At 43.4% G+C, this 26,468-nt stretch overlaps 1 protein-coding gene across 3 annotated transcripts in view; it reads left to right on the forward strand.

The window, feature by feature from the left end:
• Positions 1 to 20,744, forward strand: part of PER3 (period circadian regulator 3) — a 30,732-nt gene extending 9,988 nt beyond the window's left edge. For 2 of the 3 annotated variants that reach the window (XM_075190143.1, XM_075190144.1), the window contains exons 6-22: positions 189 to 237; positions 3,339 to 3,478; positions 3,915 to 3,993; positions 4,252 to 4,358; positions 4,955 to 5,111; positions 5,504 to 5,609; positions 7,908 to 8,036; positions 8,768 to 8,894; positions 9,528 to 9,672; positions 10,529 to 10,653; positions 12,816 to 13,019; positions 13,865 to 14,098; positions 14,844 to 15,592; positions 16,414 to 16,606; positions 17,908 to 18,085; positions 18,587 to 18,737; positions 20,102 to 20,744. In XM_075190143.1, the coding sequence (XP_075046244.1) occupies positions 189 to 237; positions 3,339 to 3,478; positions 3,915 to 3,993; positions 4,252 to 4,358; positions 4,955 to 5,111; positions 5,504 to 5,609; positions 7,908 to 8,036; positions 8,768 to 8,894; positions 9,528 to 9,672; positions 10,529 to 10,653; positions 12,816 to 13,019; positions 13,865 to 14,098; positions 14,844 to 15,592; positions 16,414 to 16,606; positions 17,908 to 18,085; positions 18,587 to 18,737; positions 20,102 to 20,266 (3,038 nt within the window). In that variant the 3' untranslated portion in view covers positions 20,267 to 20,744. The remainder of the gene's footprint in view (positions 1 to 188; positions 238 to 3,338; positions 3,479 to 3,914; positions 3,994 to 4,251; positions 4,359 to 4,954; positions 5,112 to 5,503; positions 5,610 to 7,907; positions 8,037 to 8,767; positions 8,895 to 9,527; positions 9,673 to 10,528; positions 10,654 to 12,815; positions 13,020 to 13,864; positions 14,099 to 14,843; positions 15,593 to 16,413; positions 16,607 to 17,907; positions 18,086 to 18,586; positions 18,738 to 20,101) is intronic. The other variant, XM_075190145.1, reaches the window with a different exon arrangement.
• Positions 20,745 to 26,468: the final 5,724 nt, after the last annotated feature.

The raw sequence follows: 26,468 nt of genomic DNA on the forward strand, positions 1-26,468 counted from the left end.
AGATAGGACATTAGATGTTTGAAGAGTATTCTATTATATTTATGTTCTTCCATCCAAAACAACTGCTATTTCTGTTCTTTGTGGTAGTTACTTTAGTTCGCTGGCAAACTTATGAGCAATCTGAGATGAGATGACTGGATAAATATTGGTATAATAATATCTATATATCATTTTATTTACACCTACAGCTTCCCTTTACGAATACACTCAAGTCAAGTCCTTTTTCTGCAGAATAAGGTAAGTTTGCATTTGTTTCACGTCGAAAATGTGAATTCTGGCAAAGCTGAAGCCTTAAATTAAAGGAAAAACTGTTGTAAACAGAGAATGTTTTGTCAGATTTAAGGCTTAGCCCAGTAAATGACGGAGTGCGGTGTGTGCCTGAGATTGTGTCTGCACTCTTCTGTCGTCTCTGGCCGGACTTTATTTCCCCCCCTAAGCAAATCTCACATCTCTAGCTAGGAAAATGCTTCAAGGCAATGTTAGATGTATCTAATGTCTCTCTCTGGGAGGAAGCGGGACCGGAGTGTTATCTAGAAACGTGTCTGATAACCTCTTTAGATCTGACATGCAGGACTGCCTCGGACTATAAATAAACTCCCACTCTCTAATTTTATGCTTTCTCCATCTTGGTTGCTTGTTGAGGTTCTAGTATATGACGTGCGTCGGTGTTTCAGATGTGTTGGTATAGATGTATCTACATGGTAGAGCTGCAATTCTCATTTCTGTAGCCTTCCTTAGTCAGAGGCCTGTCACTCTCCCTTTTCAGCACAGATAGGTGCATTATAGTCAGTGAGAGTCCATGACGGACATTTTGAATGAATTGAGCAAAAGATCACATCATGTGTATTTTTTTGGGGTTAATATTAATGAACATGGCTGTTGACACTATTCTGAAACTACAGGAGACGGTGTGGATTAGGCTACCTACCCTCCCTCCTTGCAGAGATTTTTATTCCTTGTGCCTGCGGACTCCACCATATACTACCATTAAGCAGGGTCATGCGGCAAGTGTGTGATTTGTCGGTTTATCGCAATGGCCCTTGTGCTTTGTGACAAGTTTCCATTCCTTCATTACAACCTCTGCTTCCTATTGGTAAATTGGTCTATTCTTGTTTCCCTGTCATTACAAAACGCCTCAGGCGTAGTGAGTCTGAGGCGTTTATAGAGTCACGGCGTATTGTACGGTGCCTCGTTATCACTCGTATTATGCACAATGAGGACCCGATAGATTCCAAGAACTGGGGCAGATTTGCTAATTAGTAGTTTCGATGGAGACGGAGAGTACTGAATGGTGCTCTTATCTGGATGTCAATATACATAGATTATTTTTTCTTCACACTTAATCCATGCATGACATTAATTAAATGCTGCTTATGATGATCATGCTCTGCAGAGTGTGACATTGTTGTGTAAGATCTTCTGCTAATCAATGTGTGCGCTTGTGTCATGGTGATGGGGAATCTTGTTATGTAATCTACAAGAACGTCATTATAAGTTACTGTATATAGCAGCGGTGTGATCATGTCAGGTGACTGGTCTCTGTCTCCAGGTCCTCTGTCTTTTTACTTATTTACCTCCAAAAAAAGTGTGACCCGACCCACCCCTCCTTAGTCCAGAACAGAGCTCGTAAATACAGCACACTCTTTGGTTACGATGCTCCCTGACGATGTGCATTATAGAGAGCTTCCTTTCAGCGCATGTGATTATGTAGCGTGAATGCTGGTACACTATTTGCCTTATGTTGAACAGATTAGAACAGCTGGTAGTCTAAGTACCAGTTAGTCAGTCGCATGGCTGCACATTGGCACAATGACGCTGGTTTTGTGATTGGTGTTTACCAAGAAGATGGGTAGCTCATTACAAATTATCCGCACATCGTACATACAGAGGGGGTAAGAGGCTTAATATTTCAGCGTAGGGGCGGTACGGTTTACCCAAAAAAAACAAAAGAAACTTGTAATTTAAAACTTGTTTTGTTTGGTAAGAATGGGAATTGAAGTGTTTAATGATTAGCAAACAATTTTCAATGAATTCCTATTCGTTCACTACTGGTGGTCGAATAGGAATTTATTTTGTGGTCTATTAGGATTTTGTTTTACCTAGTGTGACAAAGCATCATAGCTCTGATAATCCCGGAACACCTGCGGAATGACCACTACCCATATATTTAAATGAAAATATATTCAAAAAAAGTGGTTTCTTTTGAGAATTAATGGAACTTTCCACCTTCTGTAAAGACCCAGTGTAACTTTATTCCAATTGTTATTAATGTTACAGCCCTGTCCTAGCTATAGTGGGTTAGATATACTGTACTAGTGAGTGTATCTGACACTTAACTGAGATTCCAATGTTTACCATTTGCTTCAGGCTGGACCCCTCTGTCATATCAGCAGCTTTCAGATCTCCAGTGTCATTGTCAAAAATGACCTGTTGGCTATACTGGAGCTTTCTTATAACTATGTGTCTCTACAGTCCCAGAATTCTCATTTTGGGTCTGCAAGGGGGGTGCAAATGTAACCATTTATTTGCACACAGGGTGAATACTGCATGCTGTCCTCACAGCTATATCAGGGTGTACAGTTTACACCCCCTCCAGCAAGTCAGGTGGAAATGTTGCATCTAGTAGATATCAGCCCCTTTTTATCCTTTGATTCATCTACTTAATATTGTTTAAAAAAAATTGTTTTTACCAATCTCGCTATTCAGCCCGTTAAATATCCTTCATCATTACAGGCAGCGAAAATGACAACTAGTTCCTTGTGTTGGGTCTTGGTGACCTCTTTGGGAATGGAGTCATTAATAATGAATCTTCTTAGAAAAACTAAGTTATTTTACTTTCCGTAAACCTATCGCCTCTTCAAGCCAACACCTTATCAACCGGTGACAATTAGCTGTAATGCAGCCAATTTCACAGAACGGCACAGAATAACCCGACGACCTTCTCCTAACACATCTCCGTTACATAATCAAAGCCTGGAAAGTGGAAGGAACATGTTTCACAGTAACGCACTGTCTGATGTAATCATAATTACATGTATAACCTTCTGCTGAATGGAGGTGCGATCTGTAGTGTGTGACCTTGTGCTTACAGAGAAAGAGAATACAGGGAACTCGCTGAATGCGCTACGTCTCGGAGGCTAAACATCATTCTTACTACATAGACACCCACAGATTAAAAATAAATTAGGTCTCCAAATAATCTCATTATTGTCACCATCTTTACAATTTCTGCTGCTAAAAATAAATGTGATACCGGATCGAGACAGATATAACATAACTTGTATAGGGTAATGATTTAATACTTCATTTTGCTGTGAGTTTTAATTCTCTTATTCCAGGGGTGGTAAAGATCGGGATCACGAGGTCCGATACAGTCCCTATCGCATGACGCCGTATTCCGTCAAAGTGCGCACTTCTAATGTGGAGCCTGAAGCCTGCTGCCTGGCTCTGGTAGAGAAGATTCACTCGGGATACGAGGGTAAGACTGATAACGCTGCTTATTGTCTGCTTGTACGGCTGCCTCTCGGAGATAAGAACGCAAATCTCTAAATGGGGCATTTCCACAGCCTGGCTGCACAAACTCCTGTCCCTATTTCTCCGATCACCGGAGTATTACTCTGTACCGGAGAGAGATCAGAATTAGCTGATAAGAGCTGTAATATGCACTAAATATAACGACAAACGTCTCCAGTACGGTCAAGATATATGGTTCATATTGCTTTAGGTAAAGCAGGATTAGTTTAGTATTGTAGGGAACCTAAAGCTACATATAGATGATGCTGTTTAATAGCGGAGTCACTCCTTAGAAGCTTTTAGGGCCACTCGTCACTTTTATGTTTACTGTCGGGTTGTGGTGAGTTGTTTTGTTTTGTTTTTTAATGTTGTTTTTGCTGTCTTTTTTTTGTACATTCCAGCTCCCAGAATCCCCCTGGATAAACGGATATTCACCACAACGCACACGCCTGGCAGCGTTTTTCTTGAAGTGGACGACCGGTGAGTTGTTTTTGGTTTTACTCTAGTAATGTAAACCTGTGGGAAAGTAACTGGCCGGGTCCTTGTCGAGCTCGCCAGATCCGCGACCTCCCTTGTAGTTGTCTGTCCTGTTCAGTGGAGACTTCTTATCAAGGATCTTTATTTGGGGAATGGACAGAGGAAGTAATGTAGAACATGTACTATAGACCATGGGAGAGTTGATGGTTAAGGGGTATATTAAGTTTATTTATTTTGTGTTTATGTTTCTTTCCATTTCAGCGCTGTCCCATTACTGGGCTACTTGCCCCAGGACTTGGTTGGAACCTCTGTATTGATGTATTTGCATCCTGAGGACCGTCCTTTAATGTTGGCCATGCACAGGAAGAGTAAGTCAGGACCGTTGTGATTGCAATGTGTTCCCTCTATTTACAGCCCTTGTAGTAGTTGTTCAGAATCATGCAAAGAAGAGCGAAGAGCAGAGGTTACAGAACCAAAGGACCAATAAATTCCCTAAATTAGCAGGATGCTAAAATACATTGCTCAGTGGGGACTGGTCATTCCACAGTAGAGAATGTCCTAACTTAGATTTTTGACCCATATCAGATCCAAAGTTCAGCCATGCATCACTGGTTCTGCCTCTGTGTATCAATCTCCACAGTGTGCTTCTGCATAGGAAGTCTACAAGCCTGTCAGTCAGACTCTGCTGACTCAGATCATGAAGCAGTCCTAACATAGCAATCTGCTGAAAAGGAATGACCATATTTATGTGCAAACACTTCAACATGTATATTATTCTGCTCAGTAATCCACGGTTTTTATTGTATATTAATATCTGCATGTGAAATATAAGCCATACACTGTTGTTTTGTTACCTAGAAGGACACCTGAGACTTACAACATGGTTGTAATTTGTGCAACACAAACTAAGAACAGTTTCTAGCAAATGATGTGATGCTTTATTCTCTCTCTCCATTTCCTTTAGTCCTAAAATATGCCGGGCAGCCGCCATTTGAGCATTCCCCCATTAGGTTCTGCACACAGAATGGCGACTACATCACGTTGGATACCAGCTGGTCCAGCTTTGTCAACCCCTGGAGCCGAAAAGTGGCATTTATCATTGGTCGACATAAAGTCAGAACGTAAGTGCTGGTAGTGGATGGCGTTTCCTCTGAAATGCGTTGTGTGTTAGTGGTTGTAGATAAATACAAAGGGCTGACTCTACCCCACGCGTTTCATGTGTAACCAAAACTCCTCTGAAATAGCACCTGCATAATTTGATGCATTGAGCAGGACTGGGGCATCATTGGCTCATATGGTGGGTAGGATTTGGAGAACTTTCACCAAGCCTTAGAAACTTATTACAATGGCATTTAGGTACAGTCTGATGTGCTATGGAATTAAAAAAAAATATTAATGAATGATCTTTTACTGTTTGATTGGGAAGTACAAGTTTTGATAAGCGCTCAGCATTTCCTGTACATGCGATGCAATGTCCTGTAATATAAAGAGAGCGCATGTCTGTCGGTTTCAGGGGTCCCCTCAATGAAGACGTCTTTGCCGCCCGAAGCACAGAAATCAGCAATGTTGATAAGGAAATTAAAGAGCTGCAGGGACAGATCTACAAAGTGCTCTTACAGGTACCTCACTGAGAAATGTAGATCTATCGTTTCAGCAAGTGTTTTTGGACTGGTAATGCCGTGCTAAAATCTCGCATCTCATTTTATGACCTCACCACCGGGGGGCGCTCTTGCTGTCTTACGATAATTCATTTCACCTCGACAATTTAAGTGATGAAATATTGTAAAATATGGGACAAAGCTTATACAGCACTTTTAGTACTGCGCTACCACCTATGCAAAAGATTTTCCTAATATGCCTTTTCCTCTAAGTGGAGCTGCCGGGGGCTGCTACATGCATGTGTCTCTCTAAGAGCTCAGCCACTTCTACAAAGCAAATCCTGCATGATCCGTTTAGTTGTCACGTTTGACGCTCCCTCTCAATCCCCTCCCACTACGCCACCATTGCAATCGATAGGCGCAATTGCAGGGTGGTAAGGTCATGTTAATTACACACAAGCGGAGGAATACTAGTAGACCCATGCAAAATGAATATAATGGGAATTACTGCAGTAGTTATTATTGGAAACAATTTGCATTGGATCTATTAGTGCTGAAAATGGAGAAGACCTATTGTTGTCTAAGATGAATAAAATAACCCATTACTGCTTAAGCTATAAAGAGCTCAAACGTTTAGTAAAGTATGTATATCTTTCTACCTATACTTGATACAGCGTTAACATTTTGCAGTAATTTTGTGGTATTGCGATAATTGTGTAACACGATAAGGTTGACAAACAGGAGCAGTGACTACATGCAATGTTTGTCTGTCTCTCTCCCGCTCATATCCACCTGGTCAGTCTATGCCGGATGACATGAGACGTTCTGCAGGACGCAGTCATTCACAGCTATTTGTCTGTGACGTTTCCGGACAGTTGTTATGTAAAAAAAAAAAGAAATAAATGGAAAGAGTGATTTTTCTTATATTTTTTTTTTGGGGTGTATTTAGGCCACAGCAATTTTGCGAGGCAGTCAGTGAAAGGTCCTCCTTTGTTCCCTTCCACCACCGTCATTGTGGCAGATAATTTGCCGCCGCAGGAAAGAATAGGATATTACATCACTGTTCCGTAGCACAATGCAGCTGTAAAGCCCTGTCCTCTAACGCATGTCATAGAAATGCTGAGACCTGGTGGACCAACCGGAGGTGGTCGGCGCCCATCTGTGTCGTGATAGACATTCTTTTTGTTTTGTTATTTTTCTCAGTGAATTGTATTGTCTTCTGCATACAATAGGACATGTGTTGAGCCACATGCCAGCTCATGATTGGAAATAAATATTTTCTAAAGGATACTTTCAGGTGGCGAGAACTGCTCTTGCAGAATAGTTTTCATCTGTCTTAAAGGGGAAGCTCCCATTAAAAGCCTCCCCCATAGTCCTTATAGTTCATTAGTACTGCACTATAATATAGTGTGCTATCGTATTCAGCGCATAATAGAGGCGGGGGCAGGGTCTCGGAGACGTGTGTTCAGATCTGTCTAACGGTTGCGAGGCATAAAAGTGTCAAGAAATTCTGTGCTCTCCCTGTTTCATATCGCGTCTAGCGCTGAATCGGGTCAGTAGGGGGCGCAATTCTATTATAATGAACTGTGCAGACTATAGAAGTGTAATGTGTTATGTTTCCATACAGTAAATCTTTTCACTCTCCCAATGAATGACACATACATGAGAGAACTGATGATCTCTGCATCCCTCACTTTACAAAGTTTTCCTGATAATGAACAGCTTTTGGCATCATGATCAGGGATGAGTACGTATAAGCATAATGGGAAATGCAGCTTGGCGATTATATTACTGCTCATTGCTGCTCTCTGGTGTTAACGCTAGGTAAAAAAAATAAAGGTTTATATTGATAAGAGACATTTCTGTATTTCTGTCCAGTCTGGAAATGCATTCAGCGTAGTTATAACATTGCATTATGACTGTCACTCACAGTAATGTTTCTGCAGTGCAAGGAAGGTTATTAACATCAGGTCTGTAATGACGGCCTCTGGCTTTTTCAGTTCACTAGAAGCCAGTGATATACAAGAGACAAACCGAGAACTGATAGGTTGCATTGTAATGACTACCAGTACAAGCGATACAATGGCGCCTCTACTGACGTCACTGCTTCCTAGTGCGTTGATCGGCTTCCTTGAATATCATTTCAGCCTATAAATGGGTCTCGCTGTTCGTATTCACGCTACTACCAGTTCACCATACAACATTTGGGTTTTTTGCATCGACGTTATCGGTTGTCTTTAGTTCTTTCTTTATTTCTGTCGCATGTATTTTCGGTGGGTCTTCTGTACTAACATTGTTGTCCTCTCTCGCTTCCTACAGCCGGTTCATAACAATGGTTCTAGCGGATACGGCAGTCTGGGCAGCAACGGTTCTTACGAGCATTACATAAGCATCGCCTCGTCTAGTGATTCCAATGGAAACTGCGTGGACGAGACCCACAAAGAACCGGTAACCCATCATTATTATATGGCATCGATGTTTATTGAATTCCACTTAAAACCTAATATCTCAGAACATAAATACTATTTGGGACTATATCTGTCTCTGTTAAAGGAGCACCCATAATAACTTGCTGCCCTCACCCTGACCTATCATGTTTGCCAGTGTATGTCTGAATGGTACTATTTGTATGGGGTTAAATAGAAGGGAGTGGATCACGGAGACAAAGAGAAAGCAATTGAGTTTTGTAAAATACTGACTCCATTTTATTGGTTATTAACAAATAATGTTTGAAAGAAGAAAAATGAAGGAAGTGTTGAGGGCTTTGTAGCTTAGTCCTTTGAATTGGATTCTGGAGGAAGCGGGGAGCCAGTGTAGGGAGTTGCAGACTGGTGGTCAGGGAACAGTACTGCTGGGGCATTTAAGATGGACTGAAGCAGGGACAGGTGGGTGGCGGAAATTTCTGATAGATGGAGGTTGCAGTAGTCAAGGCGGGAGATGGCCTAGGGCAACAACAAAGTTTGCCTGATGGCATAAAGACAAAGCTGGAAGAATGGGAGGAAGGTAAAATAAAATGGCAGCATAGTTAGTAGAAGTGGCAGGAGGGTGTGAACAACCCAGTATGTTACCTGAAGGTGGAAAAGCTGTAAAGTATTTGCTACATGGCTGCTGGGAATCACATGTTTGGTCTTGAACGCCCGTTATCACCATCACTTTACACAACTGTTCTTTTCTCACAGATGACCTTAAAACAAGTCTGCACAGACATCAACCGCATCAAGAACCTCGGGCAGCAGGCCTACATAGATACAAGGAGCAAACCTCTGCCCAAGAAACGGGAGGTGCTGCAGAAAGAGGCTGAGAAAGGTGAGAACATCTCCGGTTCTGCTCCTGGTTGGCCCGTCGTTCCCATGTGCGGCCGTACCCGCAGAATGGGTTATACGCACATCATACACCCAATCAGAGGACACTGGAGTCATGGGGTATAGAGGAGCTAGCGGGAGCAGTCTGATCTCTTCCTCCTCTATACCCCCCTCTATAGCCGTCTAACCCCCACCCCACACAACCCCTCTTCCTACTTCAAACCTGATCCATTGGGGATGGGGGGGGCATTTAGCCAGGTTCCCCGTCCTAATTCCATGGAGGAGCCGGTTGTGTCTTCTCCCGTCCCCTCCGTACCATGGAGTAATGTTGTCACCCATTGTCACATCATATCACATAAATCAGGATTTGCATGTAGATAAGGATTTTATCAGACAGGAAAACGCTGGGGCCCCTTTATTGAAGCTAGGACACGTTCTGCATCATATTATCCACATTAATCCAATAATATTTACAATGGGAAAGATTCAAACTTCGAACTTAAAATAATGACCATGTTTTGGGCCTCTTCATATTGCCTGAGTCTGTGCCCACATGTTGGTGTGTTTGTTTTTAATGACTGAAGATTTAACCAACATTCTCTTGTACATATTATTTACTTATTTTTTTATTAAACAGTAAAACCAACTCCAAATACGTTCCTGCGACCTCACCAGGAAAACGTGGCGATGGACGCACAACTAGCGTCATCCTGTGACGCGTCCAGGAAAGAACAGCACATCCCCTCCTACCAGCAAATCAACTGCGTGGACAGTATTATTAGGTAAGTGCCGTACTCCTGCACCCGTCTTCTGTCCTCATCTTCAGTTTACACCGAGGTCATCTAGAATACCTGCGTAAATAGATGGCATGTAGCGACTGCATCGAGACCAGGTTAGCAGCTTTGTTTCCTGGACCAATATCTGACTTCAAGGTGTCTTACAATTTCTGCCATCATGTTTTCTCAACTCCTCCCACAATAGGAGGGGTCAGCACCAACGCCCAATCACAATGATTGTTGGTGTACGAGTGTGGAATGGCTTTAAATTGTGCAACTGCTGTTCAGATCATTTTGTGTCCAGTCTTGCAGTACTCCCCCTGCACCAATTTAAAACCAGTGTAGTTGTGAAGGTGTTTTGGTAACACGCACTAGAATTAATACATTTTTCATGACCTTTCCTGCAGTGAATATAGGTGTCAGAATGAAGGCTGACAGAAGGGTACACGCTGGGTGTTTAAACAGATTCTGTATATTTGGTTGGGTTAGAGGAGAGTCGAGAGGTTGTTTATTGACTACAATTAGGCATGAATGGCTCCTAATTAACAATAGCAAAACACACACACGGTCCGCCCAGCACACTCATTTTATTTGCTTATCTTAATTGGGACGAGCCCTCTTTTAGCACGACCTACCCTGTGGAGTTCGATATAACAGTGATTTGTGATACGGACGCTGGTGATGTAATAAGGTTATAATGGCAGATGTTTGCTGTGTACGGTTCACATATTAGATCCGATCGGTGGATTGTACTGATTTAACGACTGCTGTTCTCTCTGGGTCACTGAGCCTCCATGTGCATGTTACTGCCAGTTCTCCTAGCTCCGGAGGTCACAGTCTCTGCCCCGTGTCCTCTCTGCAGGTACCTGGAGAGCTATAACATCCCAGCGCTAAAGAGGAAGTGCCAGTCCTCCACCAACACCACCTCCTCCTCGGAGGACGACAAGCAGGGTCTCCCGGGACAGAACGACCTGGAGGGTTTGGAAGGTAAAAGATTAACGGTGTTGTATTCACAGGGTCGCTGCAACATTTGCAAATGTAATAAAATAACATGAATTGTAGTAACTGTGATGAACTTGTGTGTCGGGTGTAGTTCTGTGTAGACGAGTACTTGGGATGAGGAGGTTTCTAACCCTCTAGTTTATGAGGCCAATGCCAGAAAGTTGGATATTTGATAAAGAAGCCTGGACGGAGGTCAGGTCTGGGCAGTGAAGGGGGCCAGGAGGCGTTGGCACACTGAGGTGTGAGGCAGACAACAGGCCAGACGGTTTTTTGTTTTTTCTTTTTTTAAATATTCATCCTTTTATGTTATGTGCACTAAACACTTAGAATATAATAAAAAAAAAAACAACTAGCAGCAGACAGGAGCACTTTAAGCACCGGTAATGTTCATCTCGGAGTAGAACGGGGGAGAAGACCGTCTTTTCAGGACTCTCCTTCTGTGGGATCTGGAGGATTAGAATACAGGGCTCTCTAGGTGTGGCCTAGTGCTATCTATTTTGAGCTGAGAAAATAGTATATTATTATTGATGAATAATGGACGTTTGCACCAGTTAGACTTGGTGCTCTTGCAGTTATTAATCCTCGTTACAGTCTCACTTTTTGCTCTGCTGCCAACACTAGCAGGAGCCGCAGTATCTGTACTTAGTGGGATGGCGGTGGAATCGAGTGACTGTAGACTGATGGTATAAGTTAGACCTGACTACTGTTGGAGACTCTTGTAGAGACGTAGTGGGATCTGCACACAGCGATCCCACAGCAACACATATTAACTTTGATAAATATAAATATTTGTTTATGTTTTTTACACACTAACTACTTGACATTGCATTGTTGTTCCTGTAGGGAAACCGTCAAAACATTGTCTAATGCAGGCCTGGCCAACCTGTGGCTCTCCAGGTCTTGTGAAACTACAAGCCCCAGCATGCTTTGTCAGTAGATAGCCAGCCGATAGCTGGCAGGGCATTCTGAGATTTGTAGTTTTGCAGACCTGGAGAGCCACAGGTCGGCCAGACTTGGGCTAATGAAATACACGTGGAGAGGAGGAGTGTCTAATATATTTAACATTTGTGTTGGATTTCTCTTAAAGTGTTTTGTCTATGGTTAAAAGTAAAATTATTGAACTTGGGGAACTGTGTATACCACACACAACATATGTAGAAATTACATTAGTCCAGTGCCTTTGTGTAATCAACCTACCAGACTTTAGGTGTTTGGGGACTGTCTACCTATCCTTGTCAATATTTGACATACTCAGTGCACCAACGTAGTGTAAACCTTTTTAATACGCAATAGAACAATGACATTGTTTCCTCTTCTGCATGCCAAGAGCTGTATGTCCTTATCTGTCTTGCCTATTCTTATTTATCACCGTAATATGGTCCAGGCAAGTTTGTATGTTGGCATCGATTTGCTGAAACCGATAACAACCAATCAGGTGTTGGCTTGCGTCAGTCTGCCTTGCTCGAAGGTATTTCCTGATTGGTTGTTCTAGGTTCCGGCACATTTTATGCTATAATTAAACCCTGAAAAGTTTAATCCGATTTGTTTCTGTCCCTCATTATACTCAATATGACTGAGCTCCAAGATGTCACAATAAGGACCTTCTGCACATGTGATAAATTGTCCTTTCACGTTTTATAAAGTGTACCTGCCACCTCCACGCAGCCGGTTTATTAGCTGAAATAATATTTATGAGAACGCAACTGCGTCCATTGACTGGCAACCAGTGATTATATTGAGGCGTGAGGCACGGGTGTGAGGCATCTGGTACACTTTGATCACCTACATCCGCATTGTTTTTCTTTATACAAAGCTGAAAGTTTATCACTATGTGCTGGAGTAGAGGAAAATGGACAGATCTATAGATAAAGAAGCGTTTAATGGACCCCAGTCACCAAGCATTATGCTCTCATAGATGGGACTAGACAGTTGGGGGTCACTTCATCAAAGGTTTCCTATCTTTAGTGCAAGTTTACAAATAAACTTTCCCTAAGTTGGGCTATTTTGTTTGTTAAACTTGTTACATCTTGACCGCTTAGCAAACTTTTGATGAGAACCCATCCGGATTATCCAAAAAGTCAGGAAAAAGAACGTGTTATGTTCCTTCACACTCAAGTGTCCTCGACTTTGTCTTGTATCGTTGCAAGATGTTCCTGAGTTAACCGCGCCAGTCTCCACGAGCCAGTTATCCGCCGAATCGATGGTCACCACCGATGCTCAGACAACGGCCGCCGTGGTGGGAGCTCCTCTGACCGATCTTACCCTGTCCATCAAGGCAATGAGTGTGGTCTCGGTCACCAGCCAGTGTAGCTACAGCAGTACCATTGTACATGTTCCACAGCCCGAGTCAGGTACCTATCGTGGTTGCATATACTAGAGGGATTCATAACCACATTCTTTTTCTGCAGACTATACCATCTAGGTGCGTTTTTTGCCTTGGGAGAGGGCTGCCTATATCCGTTGGTCTGCCAGTATGTGCTCCGAAACACGAGCCACACTCCCCTAGTAGAATATATGAGGGTTACTGCAGACTGGTCTACTGGATACAAGGGCCACCTCTTACTACGAACTTGTTCATTTCATCAGGATATTCAGAAACCGTAATTTGGTTTCCAACATATTATGAGTCCAGATGAGACATTTACAGTATTATTGGTGTAAAATCATAAACGCCTAGAAATCAAGAGACAACGAACTCTGAATTCATGCTACAAAGCACGTTTGCATTTTTGGAGTCCAAAGTTGATTAATACCCAAACTTTTATTTTGTGATTAGATTTATAATTTTTTTTTTCTCCTCTGGCTAAATATTCTCAAATTTGTAATTGTTGTTTGCTTAGAAATTTAAATTCTAAAGCCAGATTTCCTAAAGTAATAAATATAATTATATAACAACTGTTATATAATGCATAGTGCTTTTTGTTAGGGGTTCATCACACAAAATATCTTGACAATATCATTTTGGATAATGGAGACGAAAAGCAACTTCTGAATTATTTTTCATGAACAAGTTTTACCCTTTTTTTCCCCGTTCCTGGATGGCTAAAAGTATTTTTTATTTTTACTTTGTATCCATCGCCATTTCTGTTCATTATGTTTGTCTGTTCGTTTTGGTTTTAGTCTTGTTTTAGTTTTACATTATTTTTGTCATTGGTGTAGTATGTAAATCCATTGCTCTCTTCTTTTGTTTGATCAGAGGTCACAGCCGTAGAAGATGCTACGGGTGAACAGATAGAGGCGAGTTCCTCTGTGGCCCCTGAGGAATTTAAGCTGGTGGGGTTAACAAAGCAGGTCCTGTCCGCTCACACCCAGAAGGAGGAGCAGAACTATGTGGACTGCTTCCGGCAGAGGATTCTGCAGTCTCCTTACAGCAGCTACCTACAGCAAGACAGCCGCAGCAAGGCCTGCTCCCACGAACAGGACATACAAGGTATTCCTCACTCTCTGGTGATGGTTTATTTGGTTTTTATAGGATCTGTGCTCATGGGTAGCCACCCGTGGCGCCTTGTCCTGTGCTGTGTTCACTACAAGGTGAACAGACGTTAGAGTAGTAATTAGTGGGTCACTATTAGTATAATGGGGCTGACCTCCTCCTAAGGGGTGTATTCTCGAGGTGTCAGCCCTGCACTGCAAAATAGTCAGTGGGCCCCTAAAATTCACCCATTGTACATTGAATATTTATGAATGGTCACACAACACACAGCGTAAATAGAGAAGTAAAATGTTTTGTTGTATTTGGTTTTCATTCTCCTGCCTATTGTCATAGACCACTTTAGTGATTAGTGTAGCTTTAATTTTGGCATTCTAATATCAGTAGTAGCTTGCGCGCATTCTAGAGCCCACTTCAGTTAAAAGGAAGTACTGCAATTTTATTTTTATTTTAAGATGTAACATGACTTGTGATTGTAAGAAGACAGTTTCCTAAATTTAAAATCCTAGAACAAAACGTTGAGTTTAGTGTCTCTTTAAAAACAGGAGACTGAAATGTTAATTGTTAATGGTAACACTTAATGGTAACACTTAATGGTAACACTTAATGGTAACACTTAATGGTAACACTTAATGGTAACACTTAATGGTAACACTGAATGGTAACACTGAATGGTAACACTTAATGGTAACACTTAATATCGTTAGCGTCCAGAGCTTTTCACTGATGGGTTTTATTTCCACAGGGGAACAGTCTTCTCCTCAAACTACGCCAGCAGCTTGTAAAAAAGGTAAAAAACAGGGCAAGCACAAGAGGCAGAAGCCCATGAAGTCATCGGACAGTAACGGATCTCGCCCCAATTTGCCTCCACGACCAAGAAGGCAGGGGCCTTTGCCGCAGTCTTGGCCGCCCTCCGAAGTATCCCATCCAAGTCCCTCACATATGGCCTTTGCTCCTCCGGTGATGATCCCGATTCAACCAGCCTACCCCATGGCTGGCTTCCCGCTCCCACCCATGACCCCCACGTTGGCAGGAGACTGTACCGCCTCGTCCATGGCTCCCGAGTCCGTACCGCAGTCCAACGTTTCCTACAACATGCAGCCGTTCCCAGCCTTCCCCTCTCCGTACGTGGGTCCACTCATGGCCGTTTTCCTCCCCAACTACAACGTGTATCCACCAATGAACCAGCAGATACCTCAGCCTTTCTTTCCCTCTCAGTACCCTTGTCCACCTCCTTACCCGTACACTGGAATGCCCGGCACTCCCCAAAACGTGCCGTCCCAAATCCCAACAGACTTTGTGGACCCAGCATCTCGAGCGTCTTCCCCCATGTCCGCAGAGGGACAACATGAAGTGCAAAGTGAAGATCCGCATCTTTTCAGCAACTCGAGAAGCAGCTCTCCGCTCCAGCTTGTCCTTCTTCAGGAGGAGATGCCCAAACCGGTAGAACCTCAGGAAGGAACCAAAATAGAAAGCCAAGCGGACATCAAATGTGTAAGTATTGCTTGTAATCTGGGGACACGTGGGAGCGCTACACTAGTACGGTGTTCCTGGTTGAGCTATTTAATGGAGGATTGTTGTCTGTAGGTGACAGTCCTGTGCAGCCCAGTTTCCTGTACTGTGATCTGTTTGGCCACACATCTGTTTTACAGTCTATGAGTCCACACATGAAATCCTAGTGTGTGTGTGTGTGTGTGTGTGTGTGTGTGGTTCGCTGTATAGTAATGTTCATTTTTTAGAAAGTGTAGCCTTGTTTCCTCACATAGGTAGTTTTATACCGTGTTTGAAGCGGCTGACCAAGTACTGTCCAAAAATGTACTAATGGAAACGGGAGGATTGTGCTTGAAGAACCATGAAAATCTGTCCAAACGTTGTACTTATGAAATGCACATGGTTCTTGTAGCCAGTGTGTGCGTTGAACCAGTTATCAATTGCAGCCAGGCCGTATAGTCAGCTAGGAATAGAGACAGTGATGTTATTCATGAATACAGCATTCTTATGAAATGAGGGGTAAATGTACTAAGCCAGATATGGTGGGAATAGTGGCAGATTTCCTCTCTCCTCCATATTTACCTTAGTACATAGACCCCAATGTCTGTGCGTCTTCACAAGTCTGTTCACCAGAGGGCGTTGTGGTGAAGCTGCGACGCGCACAGATGTTATAGGATTAAACATTGCCACGTGGAGAAGAGCACTTGGGCATGAATTTTGAAGACTGAACCAAAGTATTTATTTGTACGATGAACTTCCCAAAGCCAAAGTGACATGGTGTGATGTCATCTCATAGTAATGAGTCCTATTGTCTCTTCTTCCAGACGGACACCGCTGAGGACAGCGGGAACAACGACAGCCACTCCGCTTCCAGTGAACTCTTTGACCTCTTGCTGCAAGAGGACTCCCAGTCTGGTACTGGCTCCGCAGCGTCAGGGAGCGGATCCGCCAACTCCAGCTCCTTGGGGTCTGGATCGAACGGTTCTACCTCAAACGGGACCTCAGGAAGTGGCATAGGTATGAAGGGCTCAGAGGTTTAAGATGACGTAATTAGTAATGTAATGATTGTAAGTATCCATTATCCTAGTCTAACAATGCTCAAACAATGGACCCAACCACCGAGTGTAACTTGTAATGCACTGAGCTGTATACCAGGCTGGTTGGTATCGGTGAATAAACTGAATAGAGACGTCCGTTCTAGGTGGCGTCAGGGCTGGACAAAGCGCCTTAGTCACAATGACCACGTAGGGGTTTTATGGGTAAGTAAAAACCGGGACTGCCTCTCCTCCAGGCTATTCTGTATCTGTGTCAGTCCCTCTAACAAAACTAAAACTAACCAGTTTTCACCACCTTGAGTCTAGTCTTTTCCCTTTTTAAGATCCAGTCCTTTTTACATAACAAATTGAATGCCTTTTTTTTTTTTTTTATAATATATATCCAGTTATAACCATTGTTTGGGTATTTTGCTAAAGATAATGTTTGTAATATGTTTTACAGGTCACTTGTGTGTGTGCTTTCCTTCACATTCTCTTGCCAAGAGTGACCGTGACATTTTATTTGCCTATATCTTTTGTTTGGTTTATATTCACGTGAAGACGTTAATATCCAGACAACCCTAGGAAAGTGCAGACCACCCTCTGTGGGGTTAAGACGTTATCTGTTTGGGTTCGGTCACTCTATACAATGTCTCTGCTCGTTGCTTTGGTAGAATCTTGTGTTTTAAATGTAGAAGCTGTACGTGCCGTGCTTTGCCTGTTGTCTGTCTTCTGCTTAATGTAGGTAATATGAGTAGGCTTTTTATTTCTATATCTGTCAGTGGGTTTCTAATATAGTGTAGGTTATTCAGGGGTGTATGTGTGTATATATAATATATATATGTGTGTGTGTGTATATATAATATATATATGTGTGTGTGTGTGTATATATACGTATATATACATATATATATATATATATATATATATATATATATATATATATATATATATATATATATATATATATATATATATATATATATATATATACATATACATACAAAAAATGTCTTTCTTCCCTTTAGCGGTTTTTGCATTGAAACCACACTGTTTCTTTCGGGGTACACTGAAATAGGGATCATTGATCCCTATCATGAACAAGGTCCATTGTCCATTGAGAAGAGCAAGTGTGATTATAGCCATTGTCTGCTAGAAATTTGTTTATGCTTCAAAACTTCCCATCTGAAGTTCTAGCCCTGGACAGTGATCTATAGACCAATGTATTGTATTCATATTACATGTTCTTATTTTCTTCTGTTTCTCTTCTCTTAACAATTGAAGGAAGTAGTAACAGCAGCAACTATTTTGCTAGCAAATCCTCCGACACCTCCAAGAAGGGGCACAAACGCCAGGAGGCGGTGGAATCGGATTCTTTCCCGAAAGCTGCCGCCGACTCCATATGGACTATGATAGAGCGCACACCTACCCCAGTAATGATGACTTATCAGGTACCCGAGAGGTAAGAACTGAGCAAGGCGCAAAAAAAAAGCCGTTTTGTTTGTTTGTTTACATTCCCAAACCCCTTTAAACAAAAATAAAATAAAAATACAACCTTGAGTTTTAATAATAATAATAATAATAATAATAATAAATAATAATAGTAATAAAACATATTACATAAAAGGTAATAAATTTGTATTCAGATTACCTATATATTAAAAATGACCCCAGTACCATACAGGTGCTTCTTGAACAGTAATAGTAATCCTAATAAAGCTGTGTTTTGTTTTTAGGTTTTTTTTAACATAAAATTGGGAAGATATAGTAACAGGTGTAGTTTTAGTTATAAAATGTTTATTTTTGAAATGCAGCGGTCTTCTGCAGACTGTCTGTCCCTCTGACGTTGCTCAGGGCTAGGCTGCCTTCTTACACCTTGGTGTAGTACACGATGTAAGCCGCTCTCTGTACTGTGACCTGGCCTCATACCTTATTCCCACACGCTTCTTTTTCCTCCTTACAGGGATAGAGAGACAATATTGAAAAAAGATCTTGAAAAGCTGAACGCTATGCGTAGCAAGCAGCCGTGGTTTACAGAGGAGCAGAAGGAGGAGCTGGCTGAGGTCCACTCCTGGATCCGAAATCGCACAATCCCACAAGAAATAGACACTCAAGTACGTAGATAGTCATTGTGCACCCAGGAATGGGTGGTAGTTAAAATGAGCATTTTCTGTTTACCTGCATATCTTTTCATCATACAGAAAAGATGTAATTATTTAGATGGAGTTTGGCTCTAATGTTCCTGAAGTGTCTAATAATCAGGAAATATAATTGTAGAGTGTCGGGCGGCCGTTAATAACAAACTGCCTTTTCTTGATGACAATTTTTATCCCAAACTTTTATTCAAATTAATTTACTCTAGTACAGAAGTGTCCAAACCCAGAACTCAGCAGCTACCAACAGGTCATGTTTTCAGGATATCGCCCTGTAGAAACAGGCAGGATAATTACTGACCCAGGAAAATAGATTAACTCACCTGTACATGATTAAGTAAATCCTGAAAACATGGACTGTTGGTAGCTCCTGAGGACTGAGTTTGGACACCTCATTGTAACTATCCATCTACTATGGGGTTTGTTAATAAACTGAGATATATTATATGATATAGGATATTTGAGCCTATAAAAAGGCTTCCTCAGCTGCATAGACTACAGCAGGGTTTCCCAAACCCAGTCCTCAGGGCTCCCCAACAGTGCAGGTTTTCCGGATCACATGTGACATAATTAGGACCACCTGTGGATCTGTTACAATGTGTCAGTCAGTAATGAATACACCTGTGCTCCAGCAAGGAGATATGGAAAACCTGCACTGTTGGGGAGCCCTGAGGACTGGGTTTAGGAAACCCTGGACTACAGTGTACATTAATCAGATTGTGACTGAAGCCATCAGTAGGCAATGATACTGACACCTACAGGTCATAAGTAGGTAATGCAATACATCATTGAAATTCGTTTTTATTCATATCCTGCTTCAAGACCAGAGTAAATGTCCTTATGAGTTTAGGTGATCAAATTATGCTCTCCACATGACAAACATGTGAGAACTAAATGTTCATCCAAAGTAAATGTTTGCATAACCTTTTAGCACAGTAGAGGAAATTAAACTGCTGATGCAGCTATAGTCTCTCTCATGCCTCCGTTCTCTCTCTGCCCCCCTGACCACCACTACCACTTAAATGGTCCCCTCCTACTGCGCCACAGCGCTCGGGCAGGATGCACTTACTGAGACCAGTATAAGTGGAGAAGGGAAGGGGATTATTGACATCGCTGATTCCCAGTTACCAAGAATCGTCCCCTTTAAAGGGTTGCTCCAGGCAAAAAGGTTTCTTAATTAATGTAATTTGCAGATGAAGGTTATTTTTTGTCTTGCTTTGTTTGTGCTGGCTCCAGGCTGTAAGTGTACTGCAGTAATCTAAAGCAGTGCGATTGTTATTAGAGATGTTTTCTAGAATCTCATGTATCGTCTTTATAACCTCCAGGGATGCATCACCTGTGCGAAGGTCATCGCCGCCGCGAGCAACGAACCCAAAGAGGAAAGGGATAACGGCGCAGTAGATGACTCCACCAAAGTTACCATACAACCACCACCACAGACTTCTCCGTGCCTGAACAGTCTTTGCAATCCGGGAAAGACGATAGACTGAAGCCTTGACTTTCTTCTTTGTAAATAATTTATTTTATTTTTTCTATCAAGTTCTATTTAAGTCCGTTCACCGCCGCGCCAAGGAGCAGGAAGCTTTGCGTTCTTTCTAGAGTCTTTACAATCTGTGAAAGAAGCAAATAACTTTATTTTTGCTACGTTTGACGACCGACGTTGTGTCCAGACACTCTTCTGCCCACTTTTCAGCTGTACGTTGTTTTCAGCGACACAGCTGTTACATTTCATGGTGGACCTGCACAATATTATTTTAGGAAATAACGTCATATGTTCTCTGACCGTCAGGATCCTCCGGATGTTTTCCACAATCCCGGTCGCTTTCCTTGTGCACTTTACGGTTTAACTTTGTCCTCTCTGTAAATATCACCGACATTAAAGGAAGTGCTAGACGCGTGGTTAAAAGACGTTCTGTTCCTTTCAATTTGTAAATTACTATGTTGATTAAAATGACCTTTAGAAATAAATTTGTTTAACGTTGTGTTTTCTTATGTCCTCAAACTGTTGTTGACGGACAACATCCTTTTTTTCAGGTAAGCAAAATTGAAAAATGGGTATTTAATATTTTCTGTTAACCACAGAGGTGGAACAATAGGCGGCCAGCGTCGGACTGGCCCGCCTGCAGAGCTCAATTAATGGGGGCCACAGGGGTCTTGTGTCCTGGGCCCCTCTCTCTCATGGGGCCCCCCGCTGGTTGGATCACCTGGTAGTTGACGATCCGCTTCTTTTGTTTTTCCAGTTTGTCCGGCTGTGGGCCCCCCTGACGTGCAGTGGGTAAGGAAGGGGAGGGGGAAGGTGCATAGAGAGAGATTCATCCTTGGGTGGAGCGACGGAGACTGAGTGTGAGTGACAGTGAGCAAAGAGCATGAGAGTCAGCATGCAGCAGAGCGAGTCAGCATGCAGCAGAGCGAGTCAGCATGCAGCAGAGCGAGTCAGCATGCAGCCGAGAGAGTCAGCATGCAGCCGAGAGAGTCAGCGAGCAGCAGAGCGAGTCAGCGAGCAGCCGAGAGAGTCAGCGAGCAGCCGAGAGAGTCAGCGAGCAGCAGAGCGGGTCAGCATGCAGCCGAGAGGGTCAGCATGCAGCCGAGAGGGTCAGCGAGCAGCCGAGAGGGTCAGCGAGCAGCCGAGAGGGTCAGCGAGCAGCCGAGAGGGTCAGCGAGCAGCCGAGAGGGTCAGCGAGCAGCCGAGAGGGTCAGCGAGCAGCAGAGCGGATCAGCGAGCAGCAGAGCGGGTCAGCGAGCAGCAGAGCGGGTCAGCGAGCAGCAGAGGTAGCAGTAGAGAGTCAGCATGCAGCAGAGCGGGTCAGCGAGCAGCAGAGGTAGCAGTAGAGAGTCGGCATGCAGCAGAGACTGAAAGGGAGTACTGAAAATCATAATTTATAGAAGATTTTTGTATGAAACTGTTATTTTAAAATATAATTAAGAGCGCTCTCAGTTATGCACACACTGAGGTCTGCTAATTTCACAACCGTTGCCCACAAGACCATGTATTTTCCGGTAGATCATGGCCCTTCTCGATTGCCAAAAATCAGAAATGTTCTTTTAAAATTGAGACTGTTGGCACCATAGACAGAACTACAGGTGGCGGGGCCCCTGGACGGCACAAGTGCCTATGACATTAATGGGGGCTGCCGCCATCGCCGCTAGCGTCCGTTAAATAAAATAAAAGCAAATTGTTGCACCTGGGCCCATGAGTCGCTGGTTCTGACTCTCTGGTTTGCCACCATATCTTTTATCATGTAGGGAATGTCTAATTGTGTGTCTCACCTTCAAAATATTAAGGAAAAATATCCACTACCCAAACCAAATGCCTATACAGCCTAACAAGCTGTATATATACCGGTTCTCTGTAACTGTCTGATTGTCACGGTTTTGTTTTTATTTAGTAGGTGTAATATATACCTCCCAAACAGTTGTCTTCAGATAGCGATGTCTGTGGCGTTCTCAGAGGGGAGAGTCACTTTATTCATTCTGTTCTTCAAAGGACGCTTAACAATGTGTAGAATTTTACATTTGTTTAAACATACATGTAAATGTTTTTTTACACCGGTTGATAACTGTATTGTGCACGTCCTTCAGCTTTTTCCAAATATCTTGCATTGTTTTTCGGCCTCCCTTCTGCACTATTTCTCATAGGCGATTGCTGACCACACAAAACATGTATGGACAGCTCTGGAGCTGAGCTGTTCTGTGCGTCTGCTGCAAACCGGACATTAAGGTCACAGCAAACAAAGTTCTAACCTAGACGGCTGCAGGCAACATGACGTCATCACCGATGACCTGGAGAGCACCCGATGCGTTAGAGCGGCCCTTCACATGCTGTGATCGGACATGGATGTCAGGTGTATCTTGCATGTACACACTATAGAAATATAAAGGAATAAAGTGCGTTTTCTACTGGGAAAAAATAGCTAAATAAAAAAGCGGCCAAAATTCAGACAACACATTTAAGTTTAACAATTAAGTTTGTCCTATAAAGCATGTCAGAACATGGGCGGATCTAGACATTTTCTTAGGGGTTGTCACTTTGATGCCCCCTTAATGCAGCTAGTGGCCACACACCATGTGTCTAAAATGCAAACCAAACGAAAGTGTTGCTGTGGTATAATGCTACAATTGATTACTCTAGAAGGGTTGAGCCTCAGACAGAATAAATTATTTGCTGCGTGATGTACCTAATGTAAAGCTGCGTCATAACACTATCCAGAGAGCAGATTTGTGTTTTTCCTAGGGCTACAAATGAAACGATCTGATTATGTAAATATAGGAACAAAGGAAGCTAGACAAAAAGCTAGAAGCTTTATCTGCCATTGAAGGACACTGCAACAATGGGATATATTGGGTGTACTTTGAGCCAGGGCAATTTAAATCTTTAACTGTTGAAGGATAGTTCCTCCGCTCCCATCTGAAGCCATCTTCAGTTTTAGTTGAGTGCCCTTTGGTGTAGGGTGTCTTTATTTTTAACTTTCCTTTTTCACTTTTATTTTTTACGGAACAGGGATCCCTCCCAGGGAGTGACTAGCCTGTTGGCTTCTTTCACTCTGGGTCACTGATCCGGATTCAGTAGCCACTAGCCTTCCCTTTCTCCAGGTATTTGCTAGCTCCTCTTTCTCGCATTATAACAGCGCGATTCAGTTGATTATAGGTCACTACACTGCAATGAGGGAGCTCCAGAAGATAATGCACCATCCTGTCCGGATGGGGAGTCATCATGGCTTCCTTTTTGGTGCTGGTCCTACCAAGAGTCCCCATTGCTCATCAGTGTTCTGGAGTTAAGAGCGATCTACAGGTCGGAGGGTCCTAACTGGAAAGTTCCATTTGGACAGTGTAACAGCGGTAGCCTACCTGAACCATCAGTAGGAAGACGTAGTGCCAAGTTGAGGAGGCAGACGGCGTATATCATGTCCTGGATAGAACACCATGTTCCAGTGATATCAGCCACATTAATCCCAGGGATGCAGAACTGGGAGGCCGATTACCACAGCCCAAACAGGATCCGTCTGGTCCCTTCACACAACTGTTGCAGTGCTGGGGTCAGCCAGAGAATGGATCTCGTGGCATTACGTCTGACCTTCAAAGTTCCTCTGTTCTGCGCAAAATCCAGAGTTCCAAGCATGGGATACACTGATGCCATGATGATCCTGTGGAGTTTCGCCTGTAGTATCTGTTCCTGACGATTCCCATGGTAAATAAGATATAATGAGAATAGATGATCGCCATTCTGGTGGTTACGTATTGTCTGCGCAGGACATGGCACTCGGGGATAGTGTAAGTCCTGACTTTCTGGTTGTCTTTGTACAGATTTTCTGCTCCATAGTCCTCTTCAGTGCCATTGAGATTAATGGTAATGTGCGGCCCTTGTGAAGGTTAACGGGGCTAACATGCGACCTTTGAAGTGTATCAAGTTGCTCATCGCTCTCTTAGAACATCCATTATAAAGTGTCATGAGCTGATGGTGGTCAGTTGGCCAGAGATATTGAAGCAATGGAAAATGACCATAAAAATTGCACAACAAGGTAATTCTGTAACAAGGGGTTAATCCTGACTTCTAATCAGGAACTTTAAGAAAACCCTTAGACATGGAGGGTGCATATGGCCGCTCCACCTTCCTCCTGGTGTCTTCTGTCCCTGTCATGAGGTAGGTAGGTAGCGGTCTCTTATTATCTAGCTGTGGGACTTTCCTTTGGATATGGTAGCTACTAACCAGGAGAAAGCGAGGTTCTTTCCCGAATCTCCTGGCAGCATACATCAGTACTTGTGGAGAGGAGGCTGGTGGCTGTCATGCGTTGCATGTGCGTTGGTGGGATATATTAGCCAGTCACTGTAATCCCAGCAGCTTGGAGGAGAAGAGGTCCCAGTGCACCCTACGCGGTAAGCCCCCAGGGACGAGGTCTTAGGGGCATATTTAACAAATCACGGTAGTGCACTATTGTGCACTTACCGTGGAATTAAAGTCCCGATGTGCCCTCCGCAAATTTATTAAAGGTGCATCGCAGCAGATATCATGGATATCTGCTGCTTTGCACTCCTGATCGTTTTTGCGAGCAGTCACCATTCAACAGAATGGTGACTGCTCTGGCCGCAATCTAACAAGTCCCGAAAAAAAATTTTTTTCGGGAACTTGTCTTGATAATGTACGCAAGCTGAAGCTGGCGTACACAGGCCCAGCGCTCCCATTAGGCAAGGTTAGGCACTTGCCTAGGGCGCCGGGCTCTGGAGGGCGCCACAGAATTCTAAAAGACTTTAAAACTGTGCGGCGACCACTGACCATATCTGTCATGGCCGCCGCACAGCATTCAGATGCACGGGGAGGGGGGGGAAGAGGCTATTTTGTCACCACCGCCGCCTCTCTGCTCCGTCTCCTCCCCTCCACTTACTAGTGTCAGTGAGTGGAGGGGAGGAGACGGAGCAGAGAGGCGGCGGTGGTGAGACAAGGTAAGGAGAGGAGGGCGGCGATTTTTGCACGGGAAGGGGGGCGCCGCTTTTTTAAAAATGCCTAGGGCGCCGTGGACCCTAGCACCGGCCCTGGGCCTACATCATCCGAATTGAAGACATCCACTGCTGTCAGCTCTGCTACGAAGAGCAGAGCTGGACAGCGCATGTGTGGAGGGATCACATGATCCCTCCCTGTCACTCAGCGCTCACTCTGCAACGATAGTTGCAAAGACAGAGTGGGGACTTTGTGCGCATGTGCACTGCACATGCGCAATTGAAGGAAGAAGAGGAGATCCCGAGACAGCGCATCCGAAGAGGGGGGTAAGTGTGATTTTTTTCTATCACAGAAACAGCAGTTTTTCGGAACTGCTGTTTCTGTGTTCCCTTTTTAATAAATGTGAGAAATAGTTCAATCCTTATCCTTGCGATAAGGTTTGATAATTATTTCTCACTTTTGCCGATTAATGATAAATGTGCCCCTTAGCCCTCTAAAGGATTTCGGAGAGGCCACAGAAGACCATTTAATGCATCGACCTCAGAACTGTTTACAGCAAGGAGGCCTAAGGTATTCTCTTCCGGATTAATGCCTGAGGTGTGCATCTTATTGGAGACTTAACGGTGGAAGGCAGGCTCACCAAATTTTTAGAAGAACAAAAACCACATGGGTCTTTGAAACCAGTATGTGGCGGTATTTGTTGGAATTGGTGAAATATTCGCTGGACAACATGGTTCAAATATCCCCAACTCCAAAGACTCCACCAGGATGATCTTCCATGTTGGACAGTCAGCAGTTATTAAAGCAAAAAGTGATTATCGTAGTCCCCGTCCGCCGGAGAATCACCGGTTTCTATTAGAGATTTTCATTGTCGAAAAACATAGCAGAGGATGTTGTGCAACTTGTAGATTTACAAAACCTCAACAAACTAAGTACCAGGAAAGTCAAAGTGGAGACCCTGTGCTCTATCCTGAATACCGTGGGGGTCCTCGTCCCCTGACCACCTCAAAGACACCGCCAGAAAGACGGCACCTGCACAGAAGAAAGTAATGAACTTTAACAACTAGAAAACGCCTGTGGGCAGCGCCATCTCTGCTGTACGTCTCTGTCCCCGTCCTCTGCTGGCCTCTATTCTCCTCCCGGCCTCCTCCATTGCACAGAACCTGAAAGAAGGTGGATGCAAATGTGAGTCGCTTCCCCCTCTCCTCCCCTGCCCACCTCTGATGCCATTTCCCCCTATGTTTTGTCTCAAAAACTGTTTG

Source organism: Mixophyes fleayi, chromosome 11 (genome assembly GCF_038048845.1).
Source record: "Mixophyes fleayi isolate aMixFle1 chromosome 11, aMixFle1.hap1, whole genome shotgun sequence".
NCBI classification, from domain to species: domain Eukaryota; kingdom Metazoa; phylum Chordata; class Amphibia; order Anura; family Limnodynastidae; genus Mixophyes; species Mixophyes fleayi.